This window comes from Microcebus murinus, chromosome 29, assembly GCF_040939455.1.
Source record: "Microcebus murinus isolate Inina chromosome 29, M.murinus_Inina_mat1.0, whole genome shotgun sequence".
Classification (NCBI taxonomy): Eukaryota; Metazoa; Chordata; class Mammalia; order Primates; family Cheirogaleidae; genus Microcebus; species Microcebus murinus.
This window is the reverse complement of record NC_134132.1, coordinates 7,826,925-7,847,927: the sequence shown is the minus strand read 5'-3', so window position 1 is coordinate 7,847,927 and position 21,003 is coordinate 7,826,925. Positions and strand designations below refer to the sequence as shown.

The 21,003-nt window shown below is 33.8% G+C and overlaps 1 protein-coding gene across 2 annotated transcripts in view; it reads left to right on the top strand.

Annotated features, from left to right (window-relative positions):
• The window catches only part of GRID2 (glutamate ionotropic receptor delta type subunit 2), a 1,185,302-nt gene that overhangs the window by 590,633 nt on the left and 573,666 nt on the right, over window positions 1-21,003 (top strand). For both annotated transcript variants that reach the window (XM_012774075.3, XM_012774073.2), the window contains exon 3: window positions 10,719-11,003. In XM_012774075.3, the coding sequence (XP_012629529.2) occupies window positions 10,719-11,003 (285 nt within the window). The remainder of the gene's footprint in view (window positions 1-10,718; window positions 11,004-21,003) is intronic.

Sequence of the window (21,003 nt, the reverse complement as noted above, 5' to 3'; positions counted from 1 at the left end):
GGAATCGTCTTTATCAGCAGGAGTAGCCTGTTGCTATAAAAAGGTAGACTTTGAGGAACATAAAATGAGCCACTAAGGCTAAAAGGACATTTATAGCATAGCTAACCTACTTTCTACCATGTCTACTTTGGAGATTAGACTGTGATTTTACTAGTAATCTAATTGTTCATTCATTCACCATGTGTGTTTATTAAGTACCTATAATAGACACTATTCTAGGTTTTGGGCATAAAGCATCGAGCAGAATGAACAAAGCTTCTGATCTTGTGTAGCTTATATTTAAGTGGGGAAGAGTGAAAACACAAAACAAACATACGCAGAACATAGTGAGGTGATAACTAGTAAGGAAAAAATTAAGTAAGATGAGAAGTTAGGGAGTAACAGGGATGCTAATGAGAGAGGGGCTACAGGGACAGAGCACTAGGGAGAGGGAGTGCGATGAAGGAATGTATAGGTGAAGAGAACTCCAGCAGAGGAGCGGAAAGAATAGTGACTTCACAGAAAAGCATAGAGACCAGTGTGGCTAAAGTGGAGTGAGCAAGGCTGACAGTAATGGGTGTTTAGGTCAGAGTCACGTCCAGGCAGGAGCTTATTGGGGTTCTATACGCCGTGATAAGAAAGTTGTCATGAAGAAGAGTAATTTTTCTTCATGTAGTATGTGGCTGAATGATATTGTTGTCTAGAGATAAAATATTAGTAAAATTAAAAAAAAATCCACAATGATATTCAGAAGCAATGTACTCTTTCTATTCCAAAGTACTAAAGTCTGTCTAAATGTAACTGAAATCTGTGATTGAGTTTATAAGGCGCAAGATACTGGGTTTCAAAACAGCATTGGAAAAGACGTGTTTAATCCAGAAGACTAGCATGGGAAGGTAATTACAATGCCATTGGGACTTATGAAATGTTATAGGAATAATCAAGGAGCAGCAGAACTTCTTCCTCTCCTTAGAATGTAAACAAGTGCAAAGAAAGGTATTCCCACACTAAAATTGAGAAAAAGCCAAAAAAAAGTCTACAAAATCACAACTTTTTTCAAGTAGCAATTTTTCTCTAACCAAAAAAAAAAATATATATATATATACACATATATATAATATATATACATATATATATATATATAATATATATAAAGAGAAATAAGCTTCTTCAAGGAGAGACACAGCACAAACCAGTCTGGCCTTTGAGAGAAAGTAGAAAAAAAGAGGTTATTGCCTTCCTCACAAGCAAGAAAGACTTACTTCGAATTGTTGTGATTTCATAAAGGCTAAGTGTTAGCTACTGTGTGTTTGGAATAGCAGACACAAAGGATAACAGGCTCAGTTCAGTTGACCTTTGAACAATATGGATTTGGACTATGCAGGTTCACTTATAGGTGGATTTTTTTCAATAAATACATTGGAAAATTGTCTAGATATTTGTAACAATTTCAACAAAACTCGCATATGAATGGCATAGTCTAAAAATATCAAAAAGGTATGTCAGGTGTATCGTGAATAAATAAAATATATGTAAATACTAGTCTATGTTATCATTTGCTACCATAAAATATATACAAATCTATTACAGAAAGCTAAAATTTATCAAAACTTATGCACACAAACCTTTACAGACTCTACATGGCACGTTTGCAGTCCAGAGAAGTGTAAACAAATGTAAGGATGCAATATCAAAGCAGAACCGCATAAAATTATCTCTGATACATACTGTACTACTGCGATAATTTCATAGCCACCTCCCATTTCTATTGTGGTGAGCTCAAGTGTTGCAACTATCTGCTTAAAACACCGTGTGACACTAATCATCTCGGCATGGGCGGTTTGTCTCCCCAGTAAATTGCGTATTGCAGTAAAAAGTGGTCTCTCATGAGTCTTGTGTAGTTTTCATCAAGTTTAGTGTAATACTGTAAACCTTGGGAACACCGTAGGACCTATATACAAAGGGCTATTAGCGATACTGGAAGTGTTCCCAAGAAGCAGATAAAAATTATGATATTACAAGAAAAAGTTAGATTGTTTGATATGTACCATAGATTGAGGTCCGCAGCGGAGGCTGCCCACCATTTCAGACATATGATTTATCTTGTAAACAAATTATGTAAACTTATGTTATTGATAAATATAGTACAGTGCTATAAATGTATTTTCTCTTTCTTATGATTTTCTTAATAATATTTTCTTTTCTCTAGCTTACTGTATTGTAAGAATATAATATATAAAACATATAATATGAAAAATACATGTTAATTGACAGCTTATGTTATTAGTAAGGTTTACAATCAACTAGTTGTTAAATTTGGGGATACTCAAAAGTTATAGGTGAATTTTTGACTTTGTGAGAAATCAGCCTCCCTAAACCCTGCATTGTTCAAGAGTCAACTGTACTTTGCCAGCTTATTCACCCTTATCCCTACAAAGTAAAAACTTTATGATCTTGGAGAAGGGAAAAAAATGATCTTACTCATGGGGTACATGCATAGATCCATTGCTGCTGGCAAAGCCCCCCTGGGAGAGAGTGAGGAAATTATCTGGGGTCCAAGATTTTCCAAATATTAAGCCGAGGTCAACTGATTCTGGGAGGCAGGAAACTCTCCAGAGTTTCTTGCAAAATGCAAGAAAAGGCAATCCATCATCAAAAAGTAAAGTGACAGAAATAGATAGAGCTATGTCCCAGATGTTGGAACTATCAAACAGAGACCATAACTATGGTTAGCATGTTAGCAGGAAAGGTGAATATAACATGCATGAATAATAGGAGACATTCCGCAGAAAGAAGGTATAGCAGTATTCACCATCTACCTTAGAGAAAAAGAAAAGCATACTACACTCAAATTAAACAAAAGAGAGAAAATTGTAAAGATCAGAGTGGAAATCATTGAAATAGAAAACAAAAAAAGCAACAGAAAATCAATGAAACCAAACACTGTTTTTTTTGGGAAAATTAATAAAAGTGATAACCATCTAGCCAGACTAATCAGGAACAAAAGAGAAATTATTCGAACTACCAATATCAAGAAAGAGAGAGCCAATATCACTACAGATCCTACAAATATTAAAAGAATTAAAAGGGATATTATGAAAACTTTATGCCAGTAAATGTAACAACTTAGACGAAAAGGGAAAATTCCTTGAAAAACACAAACTACCAAAGCTCACTCAAGTAAATATCTAAGCTAAATATTCCTATATCTATTTTAGAAATTTATCTTATAAACTTTATCACAAGTAAAACTCCAGGCCCAGAAAATTTCACTGGTGAGTTCTACCAAACATTTAACGAAGAAGTAACACTAATTATATACAAACTCTTCCAGAAAATTGTAAACTCATTTACTGAGACCAGCATTATCCTTGCAAGGATAGTTTAACATTTAGAAATCAATCAATGTAATTGCCCATATTAACAAACTAAAAAGAAAAAAACATGTGATTATCTCAGTAGATGCAGAAAAAATCTTTTAACAAAATCCCACATCCATTCCTGATAAAAAAACAAACATAATAATTCTTTTCCTGCACAAACCCTATTAGGAATAGAAGGGAACTTCCTGCCAGGCTCCTTGGCTTATGCCTGTGATCCTGGCACTCTGGGAGGCGGAGGCAGGAGGATCACTTGAGGTTAGGAGTTGGAGACCAGCCTGAGCAAGAGCAAGACCCCATCTCTACTAAAAATAGAAAAAACTAGCCAAGCATGGCTGTGCATGCCTGTAGTCCCAGCTACTTGAGAGGCTGAGGCAGGAGGATTGCTTGAGCCCAGCAGTTTGAGGTTGCTGTGAGCGAGGCTGATGCCACAGCACTCCAGTCCAGGTGACAGAGCAAGACTCTGTCTCAAAAAAAAAAAAAAAAAAAAAAAAAAAAGAATTTCCTCAGTTTCATAAAGAGCATGGTCCAAAAACCTTACAGGTTAAATTAAATTACACTTAATTGCCAATGACTGCAATGACTGAATATTTTCTGCTTAAAATCAGGAAAAAGGGAAGAGTGGCTGCTATTACCACATCTGTTCAACATTGGACTGAGGGTATCAACTGTGCAATAAAGCATGAAAAAGAAATAAAAGGCATAAAAATTGTAAAGGAAGAAGTAAAACTGCCTTTATTTGCAGATGACATAATTATCTATGTAGAAAATCCTATGACATCTACCAAAAGGAAACTAGAACAAGTAAGTTAAATAAGATTTTAGGATATAAGATCAAATATGCAAAAATCTTGTTTAACTCACTTGTTCTAGTTTCCTTTTGGTAGACTCCATAGGATTTTCTACATAGATAATGGCACTTGCCTGGTATAATATACACATTTTACACATGTAATATAAAGTTACATAAAGATATATATGCACATATATGTGTATTCATTATAGAATTGTTACTAACATAAAAAGAGGAGGAGACTAATCTGAATTTCCATTAATAGCCTATGAAATATATAATTGAAAAGTCACAAAATAAACATCAAAAAATCCTTGTTCTAGCCTGGTCTCCACTACTTATAATAAGAGCATTAGTCTGTAATAAATGGAGGTAAGAATATGTCCAATCTAGCCATGCTGATCAAATGACAAACTGCATATGAAACATTCTGTAAACTTCAAACAGCTATACAAAAATAAGTAATATTTAATCATATTTATCCTTTTTATCACATCAGTTATGGTAAAGTCACTTAAGGTCTTGATTGAAAGTATATTCAATACTTCGTAGGTTCTTCTCAGTACCTTTTTTCAGCTTTGTTGAAATTTTCCTTCATATATTCTTTATGTTAATATATTTGAAGCTAAACTATATAGAATTAACGTCTTAATCCCAAACCCAAAATAACAAAAAAACAGAATGCTTTCAAAGATCATAATTATTTTTTTCTTTTTTTACTTCCAGGTTAAATTTTCCTAAATCTTGTAGTAAAGGAAAGTTAAGTGACTTGTAATTTCTTATAAGGGCTTTTATATTTAAAAAGAATGATTTATTCTCTAGTCCTCTATGGCCTAGACATTATAGTCTGAGCCAGGTTTGAATCTCATCTCTGGTATTTGCTAGTGTTACATAAATTTACTAATGTTGTGCTGGACAATGCATTAAACTTCACTGAGCTATAGTTTCCTTATTGAAAATGGGAATAATAATAGCTTTTCTGCATAGGGTTGTTATGATATGTAAATGAAAAAATAAAGTGACTTATAATAGGTGCCAGGTCAAATGTTTAATCCTTCTCATATTTGGATCACTAATTATAATTAAAAGTTCATTTTGGCTTTAGATGATTGAAAAAATAGTTGACTGAAAATTATTCAGTTGAGTTCATTTGATAGCTGGTAATCAACTACTTTAGCCATTCTATATAAGAAAGAATAGTGTCTTAACTCTTTTTAATTAAAATTTCATAAATTTTTTCTGTATTCTCACATCCAAAGTAGAAAATTATAGATTAAATTGGACCTTGTAACACTATTTATATGTAGAGACCAGCTTTATTTAGAAGAAGTTTTTCCAAGTGATTATATTTTTGGCAAACTATTATACATTGATGATGTCTTAAATTAAGACCATCTTTTAAATGTTACCTCTTAGATGGTTGCTGAAAATCATATTTGCAAAGAATACTAAATGTCCAGATAGGCTGAAATTGTTTGTGTTACTTATTCTTATAAGTATATAAGCAAAGGTCAGATGCTTTTTGGTGGAAGAAAAAGGGAAAAAGCAATTATAAATACTATATTTGTGATTCACTAATGAAATAACAGAAAAAAGATATTAGATTAATAAACTCAACTGTTGTATAAAGAGTAGAAATCCATTTATTTGCCATGGAAGCTTACCATATATGCTCACTTGTAGGAACTCAATGATGTAAAATTCATAATTTATTGATGAATTTTTAAATAATCCATTATATTAAATTTATTGATCAAAAAATATGTCTTGATTTTGGATGATAAAATAAACTACCTGCACTTTAGAATTGTAGAAATATCATATATTGCATCTGAATTACAAAAACTAGAAAGAATAAACTCTTTTTAGTTTATTATTAGAAGTAAAAGGAAGACAAGAATCACTTTTTGGGGTGCTATAATTTTTAGTAATTTTATACATCTTATTTTCCTACATTTCACTCCTGTCTACAAACTAAGAGAATTAGAAAAATCGGGAACTTCCAATTCCCATTAGAGTTATTATGGGATATCATTGAAAATTATTGAAAAAAAGTAAAGAAAAATCAACAAATATTACGTGTTCTGTAACAATCAAATAAAAGAGCACTGCAGTTACAATACACTAGACTAATGTTTTCCAGGAAAGGTTACACATCATAACTACTCAGGTAACATTTCATAATGACAATACGTGACTACCATCCTGGACTAAATAAAGTAGAACCTTTAGGAATGGACTTAGTTATTTGTATTTTTTAAAAATCTCCATTGCTTGTGACTCAGAGTAGATTTTGGAAACACTGTGGTGTATAGCCTGTGAACTCTCTGAGGCTAGAACCTGCCATATACATTCTCCAATCGGAAGGTTGATACATGTGTGCTGATGACTAGGTGTATGTCTTAGTCCCTTCTGTGCTGTTAGAGTATCTAAGACAGGGTAATTTTTAATGAATATAAATTTATTTTCTCACAGTTCTGTAGGCTGGAAAATCAAGATAAAGATGCCAGCATCTGGGGAGGGCCTTCTTGTTGGTCATCCAATGGTGGAAGAGCAAAGACAGAGCAAGAGAGGGGCAAGAAGGTCCAAACTTGTCCTTTCATAAGGAGCCCATACCCAGCATTATAACAGCATTAATGCACTGATGAGAGCAGTGCTCCCATGACCCCAGCACCTCCTGTTGGTCCCACCTCCCAACACTATCACTTTGGAGATCAAGTTTCCAACACACAAACTTTGAGGGATACATTCAAACCATAGCAGTATATTAATGTAATATACGAAAATTCTGATATGATTTAAAATCCTTGGAAGAAGTTATATCAGGACAGATAGGTCAATATAAATAAGTCATTAAAAATATCACAAAGAATGTATGTGTTCAATAAGGATGGTGCTATGCAAAAATATTTCACTGAGTTCTCATTGTATATATAGTAACAAGTAATCAATTTCTAAACCCTTTATAGAATTTAGTTTTAATTTTATTTTACTTAATAAGAAAAAGAACACTCAAACTCTTTAGCTTAGAAATGAAAAAAGTTAATGTATATGAACATCATTTAACTTACACTTACACATTGATACAGCCAACTTCAATTTCATAACTGCCGATTGACCAAAAAGGGTAAAAGTGTTGCTGATTGCAATTACTATTAGGGAAAAAAAAGGAAAAAAAAAAAAGAAAAAAAAAAAAAAACAGGTGTGCTTTTGGCAATTAGCACAGTCTTTAAACAACTTTGCTAGTGTTAAAATCTCAAACATCTGGAGTCACAAAACCAGCAAGCTGTTCAATATGGTTTATATGTATGGATGTCTGTGTGTACATGTATACATAGTATAAATAAGTCACAGAGCTTGAAATAAGAATGCCCAAGAAATATGCCATTGAGTAGTCCTTGTCTTAGATTCTTTTAATAAAAATTGGTGCATAAATACACACACTTCAATCTTCCCAAATTCAGTTCTCATCTGTATCTAATAAACTGATGTATGCATTCTATGAAACTAAAACTCACTGATGCAATCTTTTAACAGTTAAAATATGGAATTCTTGCAAAAGGTAGACTGTCACACTTAGCTTTCCTACTGTTCTTGGTATATCCCTTCATTTCCTCAAATCTCTCTGTAACTGTCATGAGTGATAGTCAACTCTTTATACTAACCTTTATCTTGGGACTTATGGAAGGTTGAGACCCAGAGCAATCAATTTGTATCTTATATGGTTCAACCAGGGTAAAATAGGGCAAAATGAGCATCAGATACACTCTTGACGGGGAAATGATAAGTTACTGCGTAGGCCCATTTTTATATGTACACAGCTGGGGTTGTGTTTTGGGTCAATCGGTTCCAATCCATTTTAGTTGTGTAAGTTCTTCCTTATCTCTTTAGTGGGACTACCTCTTTTCACCAAAGCTGACATTAAAGAATCTCCAACTGAGGATTCCCCTATGGTGAACTCTAGCTCAATCTTTTCTTTGTCATGCAGAATTTTAAGGGATAAAAGAATCTCCATTGTTTGCTTGTTGCAGTGAAAAGGACACTGGGCCATGCATTAGAGATCTGAATCTTCTAATTTTTTGTTAAATTGGGTGTGTGTGATTTCTTGACAACTATAAGCAATAAAAGGTTAGGCACTATCAGAGGAATGCACATTGATAACTTGCAGGCCACTATTCTCCCAGTCTCTTCCTATCTTCCTATGACAAACCTCACAAAATGATTTTGGTACTTTTTATTGTTGAGTCTTAGAATCTTTCTCAAAATTATGTGTTTCCCAACACTAGTTTTAATTAACAATTCATGATTGGTACAGCAGGTACAGCCAATTTTCCATCCCTGGACTAGATGACCTCTGAATTGTCCTTCATGTCTGGCATTGTATGTTTCTGACTGTAACTTTTAATGGTATATATTTTGGTTTTATAGGGAAATTTCAGTTATTCTTGCTACTATGTGTAGCAGGATAGGTAATACCAAACAGTAATCCAAAAACAATACATTTTCATATATATATAAAGCTGGGTTTAGCATTTGCTTAGTTTGTGTTCTTCCCAACAGTGATTAGGAGGAAGTTAAACAGTTGATTGGAAGAAATAAGATTATATGCTAAAGCAAATTTATCTGCTAAGCAAGATTTCATTTTGGAGTTTATCCTTCTAAATCTAAAGATTAAAACAGACAATTTTCCTGTAATGTTATATTTGAGAATATAATACTGAGAATGAATCTTTGCCTCAAACTTCTATATTTATAACTTTATGATTTTTGTGGTAGAGACATATAAAATGTTATCATTACTTAATCACTTGCAATTAGTGTAATCTAAAGATTAAATCCAACTGTGTATACCTTAAGGCACCCTTCTTACTTTGATTTTAACCACTAAATGAACCAAGCTTTTAAACAAAATTGTTTTAAAAAGTGAATTTCTATTTGCTTATATCAGACATCTTCAAACTATGGCCCGTGGGCCACATGCAGTCCGCCAAGAACATTTATCCGGCCCGCCAGGTGTTTTTGCTACTGCTGCTTGTCCTGCTTAGCAGCCGACCGGGGCCACACTCTCCAATGGCCCTCCAAAGGTCTGAGGGACAGTGAACTGACCCTCTGTTTAAAAAGTTTGAGGACCCCTGAAAATCAGTAGTTGTCTTATTTACCACAATGATGAAACAAAGTTTCTTTTTTCATAAATTTACTGAAATTATATATTTATATTGCTTTCTATAAAAGTTGAATTTATGGACATGAGTAAAATGTGTGATTCTTACTAAAACTTCAAACTCAATCTGTTATGGTCTAAGAAGCATTCATCCCTGATACTATCTTTCATATTTATTTGGAATCAATAGAACCTCTCTCATGAGACAATGCTTGAAAAATATGTCCATAATAATTATTCATTTATTTTCTATGTATTGGTTGCCTTAACATTAATAATAATAAATATATTTGATGTTTATATGTTTGTCATTGGTATAGTATTAAACTTCTAAGCTTACACTTTAAATCAGCCTTTATTAACTGTCCAATTAATTACATAGAAGTGCTTACCATCTAAATTTTCCTTTAAGCTTTACAAAAATTACATAAAACTATTAGCCTGAATCTTGAAAATAAAATCTGGAATAAAGGCTGAACCAATTATAACAACTAGAAATATGGAAATAATTTTTGCTTTGGTTCTTTCTGAATTTTACTTTTGAATTTATTTCTAATCTTTTACATTCAAATATTGGCATTATGAGACATAACTTCTTAATTCTTTTTACCAAATCTTCTATGTCTGTATATGTACTTCTAATTTATATTTGATCTAGTTTTAAGTACATTTTGATATAAGTACATACAAAGAATAGTTAAAATGACATTAAAACAAAGATTATAAACCATAGAGTAGAAATTAGAAATTATTTATCTAGGAACTAGACTGAGATAGTTGTTGAAATTTAAGATTTGATTTGATTTGATTTGACCATGAATTTTATAACTGTCAAGGAAAAAGACAAAAACATTATCATTTCTCCAGTTTATTGAGAGAGACAAAGTTTAGATGCCAAAATGGCTCTGATTTCTGTGGCCAGAAGTGCCTTCCTCCAAACATTCCTCTCCCTCCATCCATCCACCAGTTTAAATATCATCTACTTTTTGAAACCTTGTATACTCAGTAAGGAATTATCTTTTATCTGAATTATAAATTGATAATTATAAAAGTTCAACTACCATTAATTGAATATCATGTGAGAGGCAAATAACGGACACTGCATTTTCTCTAATTCTTTCAATAATCCTGTAAGATTCATGTTATATTATCCCCTTTTCAGATGATGAAACTGAGCCAAGAGAAGCTAAGTGATTTGTGTAAGGTCACATTCTAATAAGGGCGGAATTCTTGAAATGAATCTCAATAGCACTTTGTAATTTGAGGATCTCTATATGATAGAATGTTCCTTTCTAAAAAAAAAAAAAATGCATAGTTATATGATAACTCTGTAAGCCTGCTTCTCAAAAAGAGAAAATATTATGAACCCCACTGACATATTGAATATTACTGTGCTTTCTTGCAGCCTGTGAACTTATGAATCAAGGCATCTTGGCCCTGGTCAGCTCCATTGGCTGCACGTCAGCAGGGTCCCTCCAGTCTCTGGCAGATGCCATGCACATCCCCCACCTCTTCATTCAGCGTTCAACAGCTGGGACCCCAAGAAGTGGCTGTGGACTCACCCGGAGCAACAGGAATGATGACTACACTCTCTCAGTTCGACCACCTGTCTACTTGAACGATGTTATCCTAAGAGTGGTCACAGAGTATGCCTGGCAGAAATTCATTATATTCTATGATAGTGAGTATGGTAAGTGTCATTTGTGTAAGTTTTGTGAGCTGATATTTGCATGAGAAGCGGCGTCATTAAATCTTGAAAATTCTCAAGGAGCTTACTCATTGCTATTTGGAGTTTTCTTATCATGTCATATTCTTCTTAGAAACCTAGCAGCCACAAACAAAAATTTTGTTAATATCATTAAGTGTAATCCTATGGTATGAAGTCGAATTTTAAAATAAATACCTAGACTTAATGTTCAGTTCACAAATGTTTCTAAGGGGAATCTGACTCCAGTATATCTTGACTTTTCAATTAATGGGAAGTCATAAAGACAACACTGTCTTTCTTCCCTCTCAAAAAAAGGTGTAACTTTCTATAATAACAAAATCCCATTTTGGATAGATCCTGGAACACTGAAAAAAAATTACCTCTTCTTATTTATTGGTTCAAAATTAATCTGATAGATCTAGCTTAGACTATTATGTAGACTTTAATATGAACTCAGTACTTAACTCTTTGGAATCACTGAAATTATATTCCTTTATGGTTAGCACAGCATATTGCCTACAATATAAAATACTGGGTAGTATAAAAATACTGGGTAGTATAAAAACTATGTAATCTTCCAAGGTAAAACACAAGGTATTATCTCTAAATTTACTTTAATTTGAGGGGAAAATGCATTGTCTCCCTATGTCTCTCCCATTGTCTCTCCTATACTTACTTATGTTACATTAAGAAAAGCAAGTAAAAATAGTATTAATTTTGTTAAAATCTCTCCATATATATTTTTAATTTATCTACCTGTTTTCTAACTGAGTGATCCCAGAAATCTTCAAATGCAATTTTCCTCTTATTTTTATCACTAGGGAGAGAAATAAAATAGAAATGGATATAACCAAATGAGGGGAAGTGAACAGACTTCTATAAAGAATGTATATTTTGAAAGATGTGTTTCTTTAGAGGTTATGTATTGAGAAGTAGTCTTGGAAAAACTTTCTGTTCACTATGGATGGATCCAGTTTTTAAATTTTTATGAAAAGAAAATCAGAGAGTAGTATTTCACCCTCTGTAGTGCAATTTCTTTTTCTTAGCAAATAAGTAAATAAGCATTGTTTTAAAAACTATTTTCTTGTCATATTCTACCCAGCCTTATGAACAATGCTGGAGAACAGTTAAACAAGATTATGCCAGAAAGTGCCATTAGTAGAACTGAGAACAAACAAGTTGGCAGAAATCTGGGAAGCAACAGGGAGGGAGAGCAAGTGGCAGTTACATTTAGCCCTAAATATCCAAAGGTTGCGTGGGGTTTTGGCAGCCAGAGTCCCATTAAACTTGATGGGTAGGCTTCAGCCAAAGTCTGTGGCACTCTGGAAACACACTCTTTTGTCTCTATGATGGAAATCTTTATTTTTGCTGCTTAATTCATATTATTTAGGGGTCACAGAACAAAGACAAGAGAATGAAATGAATAAAGTAAACAAAAAGGATATAAAAAATAATTGGCTCATCAGTAAAAGTAAGGACTGAACCCAAGTCTGAAAATGACTGATAGAATTATTTAGTAAACACAGTAAACTCTTTATCTGTATAATCAACATGCTGGATATGCCTCTGTCGATTTTCTTCCAGTCTGATTATTTGTGGCCTTTATAATTTAAACAGTACTCTTTGGCCTCTGATCAAACCTAAGTTGGAATAATGAATTTTAAAACCTGAAGTCATTCTTTAAGGGAAGGAAACACTTTTTAGTTACTGCTATCAAAATAGTCCTGTAAAATAAAGAACACAAAAGTGATTTTTGATCAAGGCATTTTGACAACAATGAATGAGAATATTACTCTTTTTACTATAAATGCCCATGAGGGAAGAAAATCCCTTGTTAGCTTATTTCCTGGTCCTGCGTGGATTACAGCCCGGGAATTTGTATGAGAGAAGACATTTTTATTATTGATGAGGTAAATATATTTTCGAAAATGTACATTAAGTACATAGTCACAGAATCATTTATATACATTTGAAATTTCTCACCCATTTTCCCCAGCTTTTCTTTAAGTATATAAGATGGAATCATCATACAGTGTATGACTGGGTCCTCTGTTAGATACAGGATTTGTTCTAGGAATTGTCTTTTACTCTGGTGATAAACTTGCTTTTAGACTTCTTTAATTTAATAATTCATAAAAAAATTACCCTGCTTCTATCATTAAAATTATTTCCAGTAATACCCTTGTTTAATGAAAGAAATTTTCCCTTTAATATTTACAATAGACCTTTCAAGTAAAGAATTGGGCTAGAATCCAAAATAAACATCAGGCTATCTAAATAAACATCAGGCTTGTACCCTGAAGAGGGCTATATGTATTTACATATCCATTTCATCAGTGTCATCATTTTAAGTTCAAACATTGGAATTGTACTTGCCTTTTATCTTGGTTATCAGAAATTGCTTTCATTAATGAATGGATTAAGCATCTTTTATAGATGGAATCAGGCAGTTTGCTGCGGCCAAATGTTATTGAGGATGTATTTTACTTAGAAAAATATGCTTTTCTTAAGACTTGAAAAGAAGACTTGATATAGAAGCCTTGATAGATAATAGTCTTCTATATCAAGTTAATTAGAGAAACTCTTTTTTCAAAAGCAGTTGATTATAATTAAGGGCACAATATAAAAGTCTACCTTAAGTTTCTTAACAAAGAAAATTCACATCTTAGATTTTAAGTCAATGGATGAAAAGAGAAAAATGTGGAAACTTTATTTGAATGGATTGATTCAAGACATTGTTTAAAAGGTTTGAAAAGAGGTTAGGAAGTATTGAGCTTTTAAAAATGTGTCCTTCAGGAAATATTCTTTGCTCATTTGCTTAGTGCAATGCAAAATATCAGATGAAAAGTATTTAAAAACGCAGGCCTAGCCTTTAAGAAGCTTACAATTAACAAAGAGGGTAAAATATTTATATATCTCTCTTAATAGAGGAAATAATGTGTGGAGTATTATGAATGATACAAACTGAATGCTAGTGCTGTGTAACAAAAAGATGTTTAATTTTGGCAGCAGTGATTTAAAAAGGCTTTATAGGTGGACATTGATCTTTATTTTGAAAGTTAGGTAGAATTTTACATGTGAGAAACAGCCACTTCAAAGGGAAAAAGTGTGATCAAGTCTTGCACCAATTAAAATATCTCTGAGCATTTTTATTTGCCAGGCACTAGAAGAAATATTTTATATTTATATCATTTACTCTTTCCAACAGCCCCATGAAGTAGGTAATATTATTGACACAATTTTACAAATAGGAAAACAGAAACAACTGATGAGTGATTTGTTCACAAAAAACATAGCTAAGAGCTTTAAAGTCTGACAAAGCCTATGCTCTTAACTACATGTAATGAATATAAAGTAGTTGCAATAAACTGTCTCTCAAGAGTATAACAAGGGCTAATCTTATGGAGAACATTTACTACATCTAGGCTCTGTTCTAAGTGCTTTCCATGTATTATCTCATTTATTCCTCAACAGTAGCCCTCTGAGGTAGTTATTATTGTTTTTAATATTTTTACAAATGAAAAAACTGAGATACTGAAAGTTCAGGTAATTTGCAAGTACATGAAAAAGCCCCGATTCATACACTGATGGTCTCTTCCATAGTCCCTGGTCTCCACTGCTACATTACTTTGACACTATACAAATAAGAATATGATTAATTTCTGGGCACAGTTGTAAAATAAAAATTAAGTTTACAAATTAAATGTACAGAATCACCTTCATTAAAAAGGTGATTTTTCATGACTTCAAACCTGCTGATTTCAACATATGAAAATTTTAAAAATACTATATGTCAATTAGGAAGGTTTAGTTATCATTGGAATCATGGAAACAGGACAATCATTGGTTGTAAATAGACTGACCTATCCTTGTCAGAAGTAGCTGCTTCCTCCTTGTGGGCAAAATAGTGGAGTCTCTGTAACCACAAAAAACAAAACAAAACAAAACAAAAAAACTCTCCTTTTGTACCAAGATTAATGTGTCTGGCCAAATGGAAAGATTTATGCACAAAGTTAAGGAGAAAGTCACCTGGATTTTCAAAGTAAAGTCTCACAGTTCATGGGATTTGTTCAGCTGGTTAGGTCAATAGTGTTCTCCCTTTTTTATTTGCAAACAAAAGACCAAATTGAGTTTGAGTGCAATATTCCTATTTGAAAAACTATAGTCACAGGAGCTCTTACATCTAGGGATTGTGTTTCAATATTGTCAAGAATTGTGAAATGTCTGAAAGTTTACTCCATTTGCAAGCTAACAAGTTAGTCTGCATAAGTTTCATGGATCCTGGCAGATAACTATGTTCCTAGATTAGAGAGAGAGGACTTTATAATTCGTGGCATAGCAAGCACCATGAGCCTTGATTAATGTTTGCTCCTCTTTGTGGTTACAGAGATTCCACCTTTGTCCACAAGGAGAAAGCCCATCATCTATAAATATCCTGGCCAGGGAGTTGAGGCTGATCTGAATGAATTCCAAAACTGAAGTGGTGCCATTGATCACTTTAGCAAAATTCAGGGAAAAACTTATAGTTGGACCACTCCTATTGTAGGGAAAACTGCCCACAGGATTCACAGATATTGCTCCATGTAGCTCCCTGAAATAAATAATGGTAATTCATTTTAGGGAGATCTCATTGGACTACTATGTTATTTGCTGCTGGTGTTTAATTAAAATACTTGAAGATCTCTTATGGTTACCCCTAATGAGCAAGTCATGTGTCTTCAGGAGAATGGTGATCTTCACACAAGAACTATAGTACTGGAAGTGTGTATGATGCTTCTAAGATGGCAGGGGGAAGGGACTGTTACAACTGTCAAGACTCCCCGGGTGGGACACAAGTCAGTAGTTCTTCCATTGTTGCCTCCTTGCCAGCTGATATTGCCTAGAGTTCCATAATTCATGGAATAACTGAGTCCAGCCCTTGCTTAGGAGAAACTTCATGAAGATATTTGGTCTAATCTGTTCTGATTGTCTACTCTAGGGGTCAGCAGACTACTTTTGGGCTTGAAATCTCTTTTTGTAAATAAGGTTTTATTGGAACACAGCCATGTTTGTTTATTTGCATGTTGTCCATGGCTGCTTTTGAGCCACAATAGCAGAGTTGAGCTGTTTAAAAAAAAAACAGCTCTGCTCTCGGTCCTTGGTGTGTTCTTGGCTTAAAAATGACCAGACACACAAATATGTCAGCTCCAGCCTTCCGGTGGACTGTAATCCTGGTTCTTTGGCTCCTTGCTTGGGAAAAAAAATCACGAGCAGGGCCGGTGCAATGGAGTGACCACAAGCAGGAAGTAGTTTCACAGGAATAGCTTTTTTATTATAAAAGGAAACAGGTCTGTCTGACTAAAGGACTCTCTGGGAATTCTCAAGTTGTTTCCTTTTATTGACCTATTCCAGGGAAGGGCTTTCGGGAGGTGGGGGTTGTTACCAAATGATTAACAGGTGTTCTCAAGGTTGTATCTGTGTATTCCAGCTCCTTCTCTAAAAGCCCAGCTGGGGGCGGAGGGGGAGTCGGTGAATCACAATGTAGATTTCAGCTAATGACATAATAATTAACCTTATATGACTCTAGGTCACTTTCCTAATCCCAGTATGCCTGGGCAGGGGCACTCCCAGATGGGTAAGGCATTCCTTCCTTCCCCAGGTGTAGCAGTGTGATAGGAGTAAGGGTGGAGCAGCACCAAAACTGAGAGCCTGCCACTGTCCTTCCCAGGAGGAGCAATTGCTGGAGGTAGCATCAAAGCAGAACATCCTTGTCTCTAAAATAGCCAGAGATCCTAACTCTAACATAATCATTAATCAGTACGGAAGGAAAATGACTATCCTCCCTGAACTCACCCTACTCTTCTGTCTAAGCACTACAAGAAATTTGCCATTTTCACCTTGTGTGTTTCAGATATTCCATCTTTCTAAATGCTGTTATCCCTATCTTAGTTTTTCAGTCTGTCTGTATCAAACACCTCACACATTTACAGATAACACGATATGGTACCTGTTGTCCTGTCACTGTAGAGAGGTGAGAACTTTACCTCTCTCTTTAGCAAAATACAAAATACTTGTGCCTTTTTGTGTTTTCTGATAATTCCTGCTTAAATTTTTCAATTTAATGTTATATCTTTATTGTGTTACTCATTATATTGACCAAACCTTCCAATTGTGCATTATCCTCTATTTGCTTAGAATTCTATTCATGCTTTCAACCAAATGCTTTCCAGGAGGAAGCGCAGCCAGTTAGGTGGGTTATAGTATCGAAAGAGGCTCATGAGATGCGGCTGGCAGTAGTCCAGGCAGACACACTACCAGAGAGGGCTAAGCAAGGAATTAAGATGGATGCACCAGCCAATGGCTAGATTCCAGAACCAAGGAGTCTTGTAACTGAAATAATACAGAAACCAGAAACTTATAAGAGGAGGTGGTCCTGAGAATACAAAAATAGCAGATAGATTACTCTACTAGAAGGATTCCATTCTGAGAGTATTGAAGAGAGAAAAATTAATTTTCAGGGCTGGGAGAACTGAGTAGAACCAATAACTAGAATAAGACAAACAATAGGTAGATGTACTCCTTATCAAATGAGCTACTTTAATTCTTTAATTTTCCTTGCCTAGGAATGATGTTGGTTCCACAGCCTCATATTGGGATGGATATATTGGGAGATCTGTTGGGATGGAACCAGTTGTGGAGTCTGGAGGTATACTACAAGGACTGGGAGCTGCTATGCAATTGAGTACAGTAATTACACAGAGACATAAACTTATTGAAATAGTTACTCCCTTACCATACCCTCATCTCTAGTTCAGTTCATGTGTTGGCTTTATTCTCAGGCAAGGCAGCAGAAAGTGGTAACCTCAAGCATATACCGACAGATTATTGTACTAAAGAAAGATCTTTTTTCTTCTTTTGTCTATATTTCATATATTATATATCATACCTATGGATTTATATCCATACGTAAAATCTTACACCCTGTTTATGTCTTTTGCTGATTCCAAAACCTAATAATTTGGTCGGGGATATAGAGGACTCTAAGTCACCGGCCTGAGTCACATGGGACCCTCTGCTGGAGGGATGAAGGGTAGGCATATGTAGATACACCCACTGCCTTTTTCAGTTTTAAGGAAACCTTGCTTATAAGGAAAAACTAAGGAAATTATGAATTTTTCTGTTACAATTCAACATTTTAAAATAGCCTTTAAAACATATACTTTCTAGGTTTAATTTGAATTTTTCTGATTTTGTTTCAGTCAGCTAAAAAATATTTTATGGCGTAGTCTTTCTAACATTTTTCTTACAGTTTCAGGATAGTATTTCTATTCTACAACAAGATTTTTTACCGTATGTAAATCTCCACTGTAATTTGTTAAACTGCTTCTAAAAATCAGAAACCTAAGTGTGCATAATACAATTGCATATATTGCATATATTGTGCATTGATACAATAAAGTATCTTAGCATGGAAATGACTAAATCAAATATACTAGGTAGACATATACACTTTTTGCCACCCATGTACACAAAAACAAAGAAAAATTCAACTTCAGGAAATAATGAGTGGGTTATTTATGGGCTCATCTGCATACTGAAAACATTGATTTACTAATCTCAAATTAAGAGTCAGTACATAGGCAAATGATCTGAGGCACTTAAGCAACACCATTCAGTGTATTACCCTTTCCTTACAATTTCATTGCCACATGAGAGACCCTTTTGAAATGAACATTAAATGACCATCCTCATGAATGCATTTCTAAGAACTACAACATTAGTTCCATGTATTCTTGAAGTAGGTTTAATCAAGGCCCATGAAATGGACACATTCTTCTTAATTGATTGCAAATGTTTATGATTACCCTGAGAGTGTTTTCAAATGTCTGATGACTATAATATTACTGACTTTCTCTCTAGACAGTCTTAAAGCTGTTTATTACTCATTTGGCTACTTTCCAGCTTTCAGTTCTCTCATTTACTTCAACGAGCATCAATAAGCATATAATTAATCCAAACATCTTTTTAAACTATTTCCTTTGCATTAGTATATATGATGTCAAGTAGATAAAAAAATGTATATTCAACTACTTTGGATTTATTCATCAGTAAAATGTCCTTAACAAATATTGATAAGCATCACTGGAAAGATTCCTTTCCTACTGAAATACTGTGATCTCATGTTCAAATTACAAGTTCTTATCAAATAGAAAATCTCAGTGATGGGCCACTATTGCTAGACTGTGTCACTTCAAAATCTAATACAGGATATTATTATCTTTTATTTTTTAAATACAAAGTAAAAAATAAAGCAAAAATGCCGAAAAAATACTCAATAAATGACTCCCAATTCTTTTCGAAGTGAAAGTTCTTCTAAGAAAATTTTAAAAATTACCCAATGATTAAAACCTTATTTTTTCATGAAGTAAGCCATTTATAGAATTTGCTTTGCTATCCATATGTTGGGAAAATCCATTCAACTCAATGAGCTTTTTCATGTATGCACTGGTATGACATATTCCTTTTTCTCTTAAAAAAAACTCACAAGATTCTAAATATTCATTTTTTAAGGATGACATTCTGTCATAATTTCAGAAACACCAAGATTAGCTGAACACAGTGCTGAAGTCTTCTGCTCCAAGTGAGATATTCAATGCTTGAAGTTATCAAAATGATTAAATGTTCCTAATCTATACAAAGGAGGAAGAGATGAGTAGAGGAAAAAAATCAGACACAAAAACGTATTGATAGATCTCTTTTCACATTGAATTCAATATTTTAAAGGTGAAGACAATGATCAAACTGTGAATTACTATTTTGATATAGTCAAGAGAATGCTACTAAATTTAGTTAAATTTCAAGTGTAGTTTGGAAAAGTAGTATTGTAAGATTCCTCTCTCTGTAATAGGGGCTGTATTGTCATCAGATGGTATAGATAATACTTCCCTCCATGAGGGAAGGGGCTGTTTTTGCAGTATTCACTTCCAAGTCCTTGTCACAGTGCTTGGCACATAGTAAGCTAAGACTCAATTCAGAAAGGGATCTATGTGGATGCTGACCACCGGTGGGGAATGAACAATAAGGTGTCATATTTCTTATTAAAAGTCTTTCTTGGGGTCAGTTTACATTTATACATTAAATTCTAATATTTCATGGGATTTTTTTACCCTAATATACTTTAATATAAACTATTTTTAGTAGAGAGATTAAAAGTAATCTTTACTTCAGAGATTGTAATAAAGTCATTATTTTAAATGAAAAATGAATCATTAAGCTTCAATCAGCTACTACGTCTTACAGGCTTGTTGTGGGAAGCTGGCCTAAGTAGGTAACGCAATTCAGATATCAGAGGAATGGATGCTAGACCATCAAGTTCTGAGAATGTTACAGAGATCCCAACTTTTAGTTCTTATCACTATTTTCTTCCATTTTCCATTTTTCTATAGAAAAAAGATAGCTGAAGAAAATTAAGAACAGATGGGACTTTTGATTGGAGTTAATAAAATCTTGATAATGAAAATGTACATTGCATAGAAATTTGCAGTTTACAAACTAATATTTCACACACATTAATTCTTTTTATCAGAACAACCCAGTAATTAGGAGAAATAAGATTTTTTGCACAGATAAGTTGTAGATAGTTATTATTTTCCTTATGCTTCCGTTTTCTGTTACATTGCCTTTAGTTGCATTATCACCTTAAAATATAATTTACTGTTTAAATGTCCATTCCATCCACTAAACTGAAGCATCTCAAGGACAGGAACTATACCTTCATCTTCATTACCAAATTACTAGATGTTTGTTTAAAAAAAAATGTATTAGTCCAGACCTTTTCTCTTGCAATTGGCAAAAGCTCACTTCAAACTAGACTTTTTTTTTTTAATTGACACATGTAGTTGGAAAGTCTGGGGAGCAGCTGGCGTGTCTCTGCTTCACTTCAGCTACTTTCTCCTTGGCTGTGATGGCTCCTGTGATCCCAAAACCAAATCATGACAACTTG